We start from the raw sequence: 13,796 nt of genomic DNA, 5'->3' as shown, positions 1-13,796 counted from the left end.
TCGGGGTAAGGACTAGGGTCGGGGTACGTGTCGGGGTAAGGACTAGGGTCGGGGTACGTGTCGGGGTAAGGACTAGGGTCGGGGTACGTGTCGGGGTAAGGACTAGGGTCGGGGTACGTGTCGGGGTAAGGACTAGGGTCGGGGTACGTGTCGGGACAAGGACTAGGGTCGGGGTACGTGTTAGGGTAAGGACTAGGGTCGGGGTACGTGTCGGAGTAAGGACTAGGGTCGGGGTACGTGTCGGGGTAAGGACTAGGGTCGGGGTACGTGTCGGGGTAAGGACTAGGGTCGGGGTACGTGTCGGGACAAGGACTAGGGTCGGGGTACGTGTCAGGGTAAGGACTAGAGTCGGGGTACGTGTCGGGGTAAGGACTAGGGTCGGGGTACGTGTCGGGGCAAGGACTAGGGTCGGGGTACGTGTCGGGGCAAGGACTAGGGTCGGGGTACGTGTCGGGGCAAGGACTAGGGTCGGGGTACGTGTCGGGGCAAGGACTAGGGTCGGGGTACGTGTCGGGGCAAGGACTAGGGTCGGGGTACATGTCGGGGCAAGGACTAGGGTCGGGGTACGTGTCAGGACAAGGACTAGGGTCGGGTACGTGTCAGGACAAGGACTAGGGTCGGGTACGTGTCGGGGTAAGGACTAGGGTCGGGGTACGTGTCAGGACAAGGACTAGGGTCGGGGTATGTGTCGGGGTAAGGACTAGGGTCGGGGTCCGTGTCGGGGTAAGGACTAGGGTCGGGGTACGTGTCAGGGTAAGGACTAGGGTCGGGGTACATGTCAGGGTAAGGACTATGGTCGGGGTACGTGTCGGGGTAAGGACTAGGGTCGGGTACGTGTCGGGGTAAGGACTAGGGTCGGGGTACGTGTCGGGGTAAGGACTAGGGTCGGGGTCCATGTCAGGGTAAGGACTAGGGTCGGGGTACGTGTCAGGGTAAGGACTAGGGTCGGGGTACATGTCAGGGTAAGGACTAGGGTCGGGGTACATGTCAGGACAAGGACTAGGGTCGGGGTACGTGTCGGGGTAAGGACTATGGTCGGGGTACGTGTCGGGGTAAGGACTAGGGTCGGGGTACGTGTCAGGGTAAGGACTATGGTCGGGGTACGTGTCGGGGTAAGGACTAGGGTCGGGTACGTGTCGGGGTAAGGACTAGGGTCGGGGTACGTGTCGGGGTAAGGACTAGGGTCGGGGTCCATGTCAGGGTAAGGACTAGGGTCGGGGTACGTGTCAGGGTAAGGACTAGGGTCGGGGTACATGTCAGGGTAAGGACTAGGGTCGGGGTACATGTCAGGACAAGGACTAGGGTCGGGGTACGTGTCGGGGTAAGGACTATGGTCGGGGTACGTGTCGGGGTAAGGACTAGGGTCGGGGTACGTGTCAGGGTAAGGACTATGGTCGGGGTAAGGACTAGGGTCGGGGTACGTGTCAGGGTAAGGACTATGGTCGGGGTACGTGTCGGGGTAAGGACTAGGGTCGGGGTACGTGTCAGGGTAAGGACTATGGTCGGGGTAAGGACTAGGGTCGGGGTACGTGTCAGGGTAAGGACTATGGTCGGGGTACGTGTCGGGGTAAGGACTAGGGTCGGGGTACGTGTCAGGGTAACTAGTGTCCCCATTGGAAGATTTCCCCTCTATTACTGTTCTGGGGACCACCCACCGACAGAAGTCCTAGCCCCTCCCCCACTCCATCCACAACTGAAGAAAGCTTTGCCTTCAGTTCTACTTAAAGAACTCCATTATAAGAGCAACGCTGCCACCTGATGGCAAGATCTGTGTACTGCAGATAAACATTCTGCAGCAACCACACTGCCCCACAGTGGCAAAACCCAGGACTGCAAGACATTTAACAGCCTGAAGTTCCCGAGTTCTATGGGCCAGGCATCATTGTTTATCTTCTGCCCTAAATGGGTGTCCAACCTGCAGCCCTCCAGCTGTTGCTGAACAACAAATCCCATCATGCCTCTGCCTTTGGGAGTCATGCTTGTAATGATCAGCCTTGCAATGCCTCATGGGACTTGTAGTTCCGCAGCAGCTGGAGGGCCACAGGTTGGACACCGGATTTTTAAACGATTGGCTTAGTAATACGTTTTTCCTTTTTTCTCTCCTTCAGATCTCCTGCAGCCTCTTTGTTGCAGCTTCCTGCCTACATGCACTCCAGTTTCAGCGATATTTCTCCCAGAGGGTGGGAAGATCAGGCCTGCTTAGCGTGTTCATCAGATGCCAGGGTAGCAATGCACACAATTGTGAGTCCTGGCATGGGGTAGTGCCCAGGGTTGCCGTTAGAAACCACAGGGCCCCATAGAGCCAGTCTGACAGCCCCCCCCCCCCCCCCCCGCAAAAAAATGCTGTTTACTATGCTTTAGTTATGAATGAACACAGTGGGTGATCGGTTCTGATCAGCATGAAGTCACACAGATGTCTTACAAGTCGCACTGACATGCGTGTGATTTCAAAGTCATATTTAATGTGAACCAGTGCTAAAGGGTTGAGCAATGCTCTTACCACCCCCCAACTGCTACTCCCCTTCTGCTGCATTGACTGGGGGGGTATACATGCCACAGCCTGGTTTTCCTTGGGACAAGAAGTCCCTAGGAACACCAGAACAGGAAGTGATAAAAATCTGACAGCTTCTAAGGCCGGCCATACATGGGTCGAAAATTGACAGATTTTTTAGTCTGAAAACCGGACCTAAGAATAATCGGTCGATTTTCACTGTTAGTGGGGCCAATGGCACCGGCCGATTTTCGTGGTTCCTTCCTTTTTCGGTGATCAGGCATGTCAGAAAATTTGTGAAAATCGACCAATTTTTTTCCTCTGAAAATTGGACCCAAGAATAAATCGGCCGAATTTCGCTGTTAGTGGGGTCAATGGCACCGGACAATTTTCGTGGCTTCTCCTCATATCGGCAACTGGGCATGTTGGAAAATTCGTGAAAATTGACTGATTTTTTGTCTGAAAATCGGACCTAAGAATAATCGTCCAATTTTCGCTCTGTTAGTGGGGTCAATGGCACCGGCAGATTTTCGTGGCTTCTCCCCTTTTCAGTGATCGGACATGTTGGAAAATTCATGAAAAACAACCCGATTTTCGACTCAATGACAGTCAAATCATACGATCGTTTTTCTGAAAAGAATATGCGCATGAGCCATGACCTGGCAGGAACAGAAGTTTCGCCTGTTATATGGGGAGAACTTTATGACTCGGCCGGACGATTTTTGAAATCATTGATGGCGCCATCGGATTACCGAGCGAACGTTTTAGATTTTCAGACAAAAATTTTTTCACAATTCGAACCATGTATGGCCTGCATTACCCTCAAAAAAATATATTGTTGCAGCCCATGGCTACACTAGACAGACTTCCCATCATTAACTAGTTCAACAGGAAGTGAGGGAAAATGTTCCCAATGGGGCTGCAAATAGAAGCCTTGGGCACTAGAATGTGGGGGTGAGTGGAAAAATCCTGTAGTTTAGCAGTGCTTTTACTGCCCCCCAACCACTACCCCCTTTAGCTGCAAAGTGCAAGGCTTTGCTTCACGGGCTGAAACGATATCCTCTGTTACTTTCGGTGGGCATAGCACCAGCCAAATGCAACCCATTCAAGTGACTGGGGAACACTGCAATGCACACAAACGCAGCACGTTAGTATGGGGTTCAAGCAGGCAGTGAGAAGGCAATACACCTCCCGACCACCTGCCAAAAGCTGTCTGGAGAGTGATTACTCTTCACAGGCCAACACTAGTGTGATCAAGCCATACAGCAGGGGTGGGCAACTGTGGCCCTCCAGCTGTTGTAGAACTACAAGTCCCATGAGGCATTGCAAAACTGACAGTTACAAGCATGACTCCCAAAGGCAGAGGCATGATGGGACTTGTAGTTCACCAACAGCTGGAGGGCCACCCTTGCCCTACAGGCTAGATAACCCAGCAGTAAAAGGTGTCCAGTGGATGGGAGTCACTTTGGGTGGGGGGCCCATGGAACACTGCACTTTGGAGAGGTGGGGAAACCCCTGTCTCAGCTCCCCATATCCCTATTATGTGTAAGTCACCCTGTGCCTGTTAGGGATACAAGGTGATCTGTCCTAATATTGGGGTGGGGGGTTGTGGATTGTTTAATGCCGCGTTTTTGCATCCCATTGTTCTATTGTGTGTCTTGCTTGGGAGCAAACTATTATGGGATGTATGTGTTTATGTGTATTGGCTTGGTGAGGGGTGTCTCCAGCAGCCCTCCCTCCTGATGGGACTGTCTGCTGGTGTGAAGTTTGATAACCTGTGTGTCTCTTGTTACTAAATGTAGATTGCCCCACCCTGTGTCATTATGCAGGGAGGGGGGACTGTCCCGAGTGTATATATCTTGTATAAACTAGTCTACTTCCTGGTTTACTTCAGGACTGGTGTCGTCTAGTCTTGTACGGTCGGCTGTGGTGTCAGTGGTCGGTGTTCGGACAGGGAAGCGGTAGTCTAACGGAAGTACTCAAGCGCAGTCTGGGGTCGATTCCGTTACAGATGGTGCTAGAGCCTCGGGTTATACTTGTCTATCTCGGCCCGAGTACAAACAAGCTGCTGTGCGGTGACTGGCGTCCCTATAGAACAAATGGAGGAAAAAGGTGGCAGAAAAGAACACAAAGACAAATACTAAACCGGTGTCTTTATTATAGGAAAAATCGTTTCATCGAGTCTCTCTCATAAAACGACATGAACAGATTTGTCTTTGAAAACACAGAGCGGGATGTGAGCGATCCCTTGGTGATAGGGCCTCACCCCATTAATGACTGTTACCCTCAAGAATCCCCCCCTCCCCCCAAACTGCAGCCGAGAACAGCCAAGAAAGGTCCAAGCCGACTAGGCTGCCGACCAGCAGGGCTTCCAGTGTTTGGTCGCTAAGAGATTGAACCTGCAAGTGTGTGTGAGGCTCTCAGAGAGAGAGAGGATCATCAATAATAAAATTACAGAACATCAGAACTGAACATCAAATATAAAAAAAAAAACAACAAATATATAAAACAAAAATAAACATTCAATACGAACTCTGGGCACCACCCTTGGGAGAGATTAAGAGTGCGTTCCACCGGCCCGGCTGCGGTTTGTGAAAGGACGAGCGTAGACAAGAGGCGGGGCAGACAGGAGGCGGGGCATAGACCTGACAGTGGGGCTGGTGTCTTCCTGCGGCCTCCAATGTTGGCTGGGGTTCCTGAAGTGCAGCGGGAGCTCTATGAACCAGGCATACTACAAAGACTGTCCTTAAAGTGGTTGTAAACCTCTGAAATAACCAAAGCATATCCCCTCTATAATGTGTACTAGCCTCAATACACAGCACCTACTGTGACTCTCCATGAGTTCCTCCTCATCATTTACATCCCACCCCATGGAATGTCTGCCCCAATCCAGCACACAGTAGGTGATTGACAGCTTTAACTGTGCATGTTTTCCTAGGTGTCCATTTCCTCCACTCAGATCTCAGATTACACTAAGCTCTCTGTTGGTTGTGCAGTGTGTGACATCAGATACCAGCCCCCTGAAGTTAAGAAATACTCAGTAAACGGTGAACGAGGCATGCTACTGTTCTTAAAAGTGGTTGTGAACCTCTGAATAAAAAAATGAACTAAGCATATCCCTCTATGGTGTGTACTTTCCTCAATCCAAAGCACCTACTGTGACTCTCCATGAGTCCCTCCTGATCATTTACCTCCGACCCCATGGAATCCCTGCCCCTCTCCACCACCCAGCAGGTGTGCATGTTCTCCTTTGTGTCCATTTCCTCCACTCAGATCTCAGATTACACTAAGCTCTCTGTTGTACAATGTGTGATATCAGATACCCACCCCCTGAACTCAAGAAATGCTCAGTAAGGTGTAAAAAAAAAAAAGAAAAAGAAGAAAGCAATATGGCGGTGTTAAGGCAATACCACGGCTTTACAACAACCCCCCCTTTAGTTTTAATCTCTCCAAAAGGATGGTATTCAGAACTTGGCTTTAAATAACGCGGCGGTGGAATTTTATTATTTCTTACTCCGCGGCTTCAGCTCTTCCGCGGCGTTCCGCAGGAAAATATAATTCTTCTTTTGCGGGTTGTAGAACTCGTGACCCTGGAAGGAGAGGAAACGGTTGGACATTAGAGGTGATGATGAACAAATGAAACCGGCGCTCAAATCTTCATGTAGACTAGGATAACCAAAAACGGTCATTCGTAGAGGTGCAGCCCTTACAGATCGGGAAATATTGAAACTGCAGAACAAAAGCACAGCAGGGCGCCCTCTTCCTGCATTCATGTAGTAAACCAAGAATTATGAAGCATAACATGGATACTCACCAACCAAAGGGGGATAGAGACAGACAAGAAGAGTCCCTAATACAGTCCAAAGTGACGGCAGACCCTTAGTGAGGTAGGCCAACGCGTTTCGAGAGACGAATTCGATCTGACCCAATACCTGAATACAATTTGTATCTGGCCTATCAATCTGCGGTGTGGCCCTTCTAGTGATGCTTCAGCCTAGGTTCACATACAGTCAGGTCCATAAATATTGGGACATCGACACAATTCTAACATTTTTGGCTCTATACACCACCACAATGGATTTCAAATGAAACAAACAAGATGTGCTTTAACTTCAGACTGTCAGCTTTAATTTGAGGGTATTTACATCCAAATCAGGTGAACGGTGTAGGAATTACAACAGTTTGCGTATGTGCCTCCCACTTGTTAAGGGACCAAAAGTAATGGGACAATTGGCTTCCCAGCTGTTCCATGGCCAGGTGTGTGTTATTCCCTCATTATCCCAATTACAATGAGCCGATAAAAGGTCCAGAGTTCATTTCAAGTGTGCTATTTGCATTTGGAATCTGTTGCTGTCAACTCTCAAGATGAAATCCAAAGAGCTGTCACTATCAGTGAAGCCATCATTAGGCTGAAAAAAACAAAACAAACCCATCAGAGAGATAGCAAAAACATTAGGCGTGGCCAAAACAACTGTTTGGAACATTCTTAAAAAGAAGGAACGCACCGGTGAGCTCAGCAACACCAAAAGACCCGGAAGACCACGGAAAACAACTGTGGTGGATGAGCGAAGAATTCTTTCCCTGGTGAAGAAGACACCCTTCACAACAGTTGGCAGATCAAGAACACTCTCCAGGAGGGAGGTGTATGTGTGTCAAAGTCACCAATCAAGAGAAGACTTCACCAGAGTGAATACAGAGGGTTCACCACAAGATGGAAACCATTGGTGAGCCTCAAAAACAGGAAGGCCAGATTAGAGTTTGCCAAACGACATGTAAAAAAGCCTTCACAGTTCTGGAACAACATCCTATGGAGAGATGAGACCGACATCAACTTGTACCAGAGTGATGGGAAGAGAAGAGTATGGAGAAGGAACTGCTCATGATCCTAAGCATACCACCTCATCAGTGAAGCATGGTGGTGGTAGTGTCATGGCGTGGGCATGTATGGCTGCCAATGGAACTGCTTCTCTTGTATTTATTGATGATGTGACTGCTGACAGAAGCAGCCGGATGAATTCTGAAGTGTTTCGGGAATATTATCTGCTCATATTCAGCCAAATGCTTCACAACTCATTGGACGCTTCACAGTGCAGATGGACAATGACCCAAAGCAGACTGCAAAAGCAACCAAAGAGTTTTTTAAGGGAAAGAAGTGGAATGTTCTGCAATGGCCAAGTCCATCACCTGACCTGAATCCGATTGAGCATTTCACTTGCTGAAGACAAAACTGAAGGGAAAATGCCCCAAGAACAAGCAGGAACTGAAGACAGTTGCAGTAGAGGCCTGGCAGAGCATCACCAGGGATGAAACCCAGCGTCTGGTGATGTCTATGCGTTCCAGACTTCAGGCTGTAATTGACTGCAAAGGATTTGCAACCAAGTATTAAAAAGTGAACGTTTGATTTATGATTATTATTCTGTCCCATTACTTTTGGTCCCTTAACAAGTGGGAGGTACATATGCAAACTGTAATCCCTACACCGTTCACCTGATTTGGATGTAAATACCCTCAAATTAAAGCAGACAGTCTGCAGTTAAAGCACATCTTGTTCATTTCATTTCAAATCCACTGTGGTGGTGTATAGAGCCAAAAATGTTAGAATTGTGTCCATGTCCCAATATTTATGGACCTGACTGTATATGCAACGCGGGAAAGCAAGAAAACCCTTTGCATTTCCTGCACCACATTGAAATCACACTGCATTCATGTGGTCTGCTGCGGGTATCATTGTTAAAATTAACTCCACCCTGAAATAGCTTGAATTGCCAGAATCAGATCGTATGTGTGTGAGCACCCATGCGAACCAATTCAGTTATGGCAAAAAACAAAACAAAAGAAAAACCAAAAGCAAAAAAAAAACAAACAAAAAAATAAAACAAAACAAGAAAATAAAAAAAAAAAGCAAAACAAAAAAAACAAAACAAAATGGTTTTAACCAATCCTCTCATCACTCTCCCCAATCTCCAAGTCATATTGGACCGTTTTTCGACTATTTCTGGCCTTCGCATTAATTTGTCTAAAACCGCGGCATTGAATATCACGCTCCCTGCCGACCTGGTTGAACGGTTGCAGACACTTTCCCTACCGCTGGGCGTCCCATTCTCTGGCTTATCTTGGCGTTACACTTACTTCCTCCTATTCTACTTTATTTTCGGCTAATTATTACCCCTCATTGCGCTCCGTTACTTCCCAGTTTCCTTCTTTATCATGGATTGGCTGGTTACATGCTGTCAAGATGACTATCCTGCCGAAGATCCTGTACTGTCCCTATTCGTGTCCCTGCGTCTGTCCTTCGTGTACTGCAAAGCCGGATTCTCCGTTTTATTTGGGCTCATAAACGTCCCGGAGTTCCTAGAGCCACTCTATATACTCATAGATTACAGGGAGGTTTGGGAGTCCCACACGTTTCTAGATACTACTTAGCGGCTCAGATTTCCCAGTTGTCCATGCTCCATGCCACGACAGATATCCCGTTATGGGTACTCTTGGAATCACCCAACTGCGCTCCGCTTTCCTTGACTACATTGCTTTGGCTCCCGCCTAAGCTACGCCCTCCGGATTTGAGCTCCATCATGCTTCACAGTTTACAAACCAGGGATTCTGTCAAATATTCGGGGAATTTGATTTCATCATTTCTACCTCTTTTGCCGATTAGGCATTAATCCTTTATTTCCGCCAGGCCTAGACCATCCCCTTCTTTCTCTTGGTGGACCTCCCATGGCTTTGTTATTGTCCATGATTTTTTGAACGCTCGTACGTTACCTTCATGGGCATCTCTTCAAGAATTAAGGGGGGTCCCGCCATGGGAATATTATCGATATTTGCAGTTGGGCCACTGGGTCCTGTCCCTCCGTCGTACTTCTACATACCCATACTGCAAACCATCCTTTGAACACGTTTGTCAGCACTCCCCAGGGTCCCCTGGTCTCATTTCTGTAATTTATGCCTCCCTTAACAGTAGGTCCTCCTCACCACCCGTCTTACGTCTCTCAGTGGGAGCGAGATCTGGGTGTCTTGATTGTGGCGGAGGATTGGCGAAGGGCCTGGGGGACGGTGGCGAAATGTTCATTCAATACAGTCACTCTTGAGGCAGCCTACAAAGTTCTCCTGCGGTGGTACTGGGTCCGGGCTCTGACTGCGCACTTTAATCCAACTGGTGGAGATGGGCGTTTCGGGAACTGTGGTCTACGCGGGGACGTCTTACACATTTGGTGGTCCTGCCCGCGATTGATAGGCTTCTGGTCTAGGGTTTTTGGTTTGCTACAAATGCTATTTCACATTACGGTCCGTAGGGATGCAAAGGTGGCCCTTCTACATTGCCCAATTCTGGGTCTGTCTAGGTCTCAGCAGAAATTGGCATCCTACCTATTTTATTTCGGCCAAACGCCCCATAGCTCAAGCTTGGAGAACCCCTTCGGTTGTCTTCCAAGGGGTGAAGACCCGGATGAATGATATGCTGATCAATGAACACATGTCTAGCGTTCTTCATGATTTTCATCCGAGATTTCTTAAGGTTTGGGAACCTTGGATACGTTATTCCTTGCCATCCCTGCCCCTTACTAGTTATGACCCCTTATAATTGTTGCCTGTGCTAGCCCTGGATCCGGACTCTTCTAGTCTCCCTTTCCTCTAGGTTTTCTTTCCGATTCCTTTTTTTTTTCCTTTCTTCTAACCTTTTTTCTTTCCTCTTCTCTTTACAGTATTATGTTAGACTACTGCCGATAATATTTGGCTCGGCCGTTTACCGTCCTTCCTTGCTGTTATTGGACATTTTATTATTTGGCTAATACAAGTCAGCAGGATGTACCTGTCCTTGAGTTATTGTTACGCTCGGCCCCTGCGTGGGCGTATATTGAGCTTGTTGTGTTCATAAAAAACAAAAAACTTTATTAAAAATATTGAAACAGAAAAACAAAACAAAAAAAGGTCCTGGGTCATTTTGGTGCAGATGTGGTGCGATACGAAATGAATAAATCGCACCGCACAGGCATCACGTGTTCTGCACAGGAAGGCGGTGGTATTCCTGTGTGACTCACATGCAGTTCCCGGCACCGCTTAAGTGTGAACCCAGAACGAGTCTTAGATCTGCTGTCCGAATGTCTATCAGTGTGTGGCAGAAATACGGAGGTACCATGTGATTTCTAGGAATCGCCAAGTTCGGGACATTATTCGACGCGCTCACCTTGGACCAATCATAGCTCGCTGCATAGGCAAAGATGTTCCCGTTGTGGTTGAAGCAGCACGCGGAGATGGGCTGGTCCAGCTGTTCTGACGTCTTCAGTTTGGTTCGGGCGTCTTTGTCCCAGAAACTAAATCGGCCATCGGAGCCGACAGTGGCCAGCGTGCCGTGTACCGGGTGAAAGGCAATGCCGTTTACCTGGGCGGGGGAGACATGAAGATACAAATATGGTGTAATTCTATCCAAATTCTAAACCCAGAATCAGGGCAGAAAGGACAGCAGATTGACAGCCGGATCTGTAGAAATCCTTGTATACGTACAGCATAGATGTCCTGGGGAGCGGCCGTGTTCGTCCCATTGGACCGATGACACTTAAATGTAAAGTTGTCTTTGGCTCTGGAATACAAACTCGGGTTATTTATTGTCTTTATCGTGTCACCAAAACACACATGAACAGTGTACAACAAAGAATGGATTCAAAGTATGACATGTCTGTTCACCTGACCCCATCCCATACCTTCAAGCTGAACTCCAGAAAAAAACTTTAAACAAAAAAACAACCAAACAAAAACCAAGCCCTCCCACTTCCAGGGGTAAACACTTGCCGAATCCAGAGGCAGATTGGCAAATCTAAAAGGCTACATTCACCTTTTGAGAAAAAAAAAATTATATATATGAATGCAGGGTCCGGGGAGAGGGGATATAGTGAATGAGGGGTCCGGGGAGAGCGGATATAGGGAATGCGGGGTCCGGGGAGAGCGGATATAGTGAATGCAGGGCCGGAGAGCGGATATAGTGAATGCGGGGTCCGGGGAAAGCGGATATAGTGAATGCGGGGTCCGGGGAGAGCGGATATAGGGAATGCGGGGTCCGGGGAGAGCGGATATAGTGAATGAGGGGTCCGGGGAGAGCGGATATAGGGAATGCGGGGTCCGGGGAGAGCGGATATAGGGAATGCGGGGTCCGGGGAGGGCGGATATAGGGAATGCGGGGTCCGGGGAGGGCGGATATAGGGAATGCGGGGGCCGGGGAGGGCGGATATAGGGAATGCGGGGGCCGGGGAGGGCGGATACAGTGAATGCGGGGGCCGGGGAGAGCGGATACAGTGAATGCGGGGGCCGGGGAGAGCGGATACAGTGAATGCGGGGGCCGGGGAGAGCGGATACAGTGAATGCGGGGGCCGGGGAGAGCGGATACAGTGAATGCGGGGGCCGGGGAGAGCGGATACAGTGAATGCGGGGGCCGGGGAGAGCGGATACAGTGAATGCGGGGGCCGGGGAGAGCGGATACAGTGAATGCGGGGGCCGGGGAGAGCGGATACAGTGAATGCGGGGGCCGGGGAGAGCGGATACAGTGAATGCGGGGGCCGGGGAGAGCGGATACAGTGAATGCGGGGGCCGGGGAGAGCGGATACAGTGAATGCGGGGGCCGGGGAGAGCGGATACAGTGAATGCGGGGGCCGGGGAGAGCGGATACAGTGAATGCGGGGGCCGGGGAGAGCGGATACAGTGAATGCGGGGGCCGGGGAGAGCGGATACAGTGAATGCGGGGGCCGGGGAGAGCGGATACAGTGAATGCGGGGGCCGGGGAGAGCGGATATAGTGAATGCGGGGGTCGGGGAGAGCGGATATAGTGAATGCGGGGGCCGGGGAGAGCGGATATAGTGAATGCGGGGGCCGGGGAGAGCGGATATAGTGAATGCGGGGGCCGGGGAGAGCGGATATAGTGAATGCGGGGATCAGGGGGGCTGGATATAGTGAATGCGGGGACCAGGGGGGCTGGATATAGTGAATGCGGGAACCAGGGGGGCTCTGGAAGGATCCTGACACTATTGTCAGGATGCACCTGGCTGTCTGACTGACAGCTGGCTCCGCCTCTCTGCATGCAGCTAACAGCTGGAGCTAGCTGTGCCCGCCCCATCTGCTCCAGTGACCACAGCAGAAGAAGAGCGGTAAACTGGAACGGACAGTCACTGCTCTCCTATCTGGCAGACTGAGGGCTGAGTGATCAGCACTCGTGATCACTCAGTTCTCAGTCTTAGAGCCAATGTGGGACAGCTGCAGCATCACACTGTTGCGAGTGAGAGCAAGTTTTTTGTTTTTTTTCATAAACCCAGAAATTTTGGAGGTTTCAGCCAGGAACATGAAGGTGCACATAATTACCCACAATGCAGAACATATTATAACTCACGGATTCGGGGGGTTGATGTAGTGGATGGCAACTCGACCTTCGATGCTTCCCAGGGCAAAACCGGTTGGCTTGTTCTGTTTATCTTTAAATATGGCGACACATCGGTGCTGGAACATTAATAAAAGGTATATTAAAGGTCTAAAGAGCTCATAGTCCTTTTTTTAACCCCTTCCAGTCCGGACACTTTCCCCCCCTTCCAGTCCGGACACTTTCACCCCCCTTCCAGTCCGGACACTTTCACCCCCCTTCCAGTCCGGACACTTTCACCCCCCTTCCAGTCCGGACACTTTCACCCCCCTTCCAGTCCGGACACTTTCACCCCCCTTCCAGTCCGGGCACTTTCACCCCCCTTCCAGTCCGTACGCTTTTACGCCCTTCCAGTCCGGACACTTTCACCCCCCTTCCAGTCCGGACACTTTCCCCCCCTTCCAGTCCGGACACTTTCACCCCCTTCCAGTCCGGACGCTTTCACCCCCCTTCCAGTCCGGACGCTTTCACCCCCCTTCCAGTCCGGACGCTTTTACGCCCTTCCAGTCCGGACGCTTTCACCCCCCTTCCAGTCCGGGCACTTTCACCCCCCTTCCAGTCCGGACACTTTCACCCCCTCCCTGCCCCCCAGGCCAATTTTCAGCTTTCAGCTCTATCACACTTTGAGTGACAATTGCGCGGTCATGCAACACTGTACCCATATGAATTTTTTAGCATTTTTTTGAGACAGATAAAACTTTATTTTGGTTGTATTTATTCACCACTGGGATTTTTATTTTTTTTGCTATGTAAATGAAAATAAAAATAATAAAACTTTGAAAAAGTGTTTTTCTTATAAAATTTCTTATAAACCCAAACTAGTTTATAAACAAAAATGATAATTTTTAAACTTTTTTACATTTTAAATTTTTTTATATTATTATGTTTTGTTTTACATACTGTCACCCT

General features: G+C 49.6%; 1 protein-coding gene across 1 annotated transcript; it reads right to left on the bottom strand.

Moving 5' to 3' along the window:
• Positions 1-4,629: 4,629 nt before the first annotated feature.
• LOC149428423 (mRNA export factor) lies at positions 4,630-12,976 on the bottom strand. The gene is made up of 4 exons (XM_089667427.1): positions 12,861-12,976; positions 10,991-11,066; positions 10,674-10,868; positions 4,630-6,081 (listed from the first exon to the last, which is right to left on the bottom strand). Exons 1-4 carry the CDS (start codon positions 12,974-12,976, stop codon positions 5,995-5,997), a joined length of 474 nt encoding a protein of 157 aa, XP_089523553.1. The 3' UTR covers positions 4,630-5,994.
• Positions 12,977-13,796: the final 820 nt, after the last annotated feature.

This window comes from Staurois parvus, unplaced genomic scaffold, assembly GCF_062004578.1.
Source record: "Staurois parvus isolate SC_StPar_1 unplaced genomic scaffold, SC_StPar_1.0 ptg003250l, whole genome shotgun sequence".
Lineage (NCBI taxonomy): Eukaryota > Metazoa > Chordata > Amphibia > Anura > Ranidae > Staurois > Staurois parvus.
Note: the sequence above shows the minus strand (reverse complement) of the source record. Positions and strands in the feature narration are given on the sequence as shown.

Excerpts from the sequence above, each read along its gene's own strand:
- LOC149428423 (XM_089667427.1), bottom strand. The coding sequence starts at position 12,976 with ATGTTCCAGCACCGATGTGTCGCCATATTTAAAGATAAACAGAACAAG. Across the intron at positions 11,067-12,860 it reads TACATCAACCCCCCGAATCC|AGCCAAAGACAACTTTACAT; the intron begins GTGAGTTATAAT and ends TTTGTATTCCAG. Across the intron at positions 10,869-10,990 it reads CTCCCCAGGACATCTATGCT|GTAAACGGCATTGCCTTTCA; the intron begins GTACGTATACAA and ends TCCCCCGCCCAG.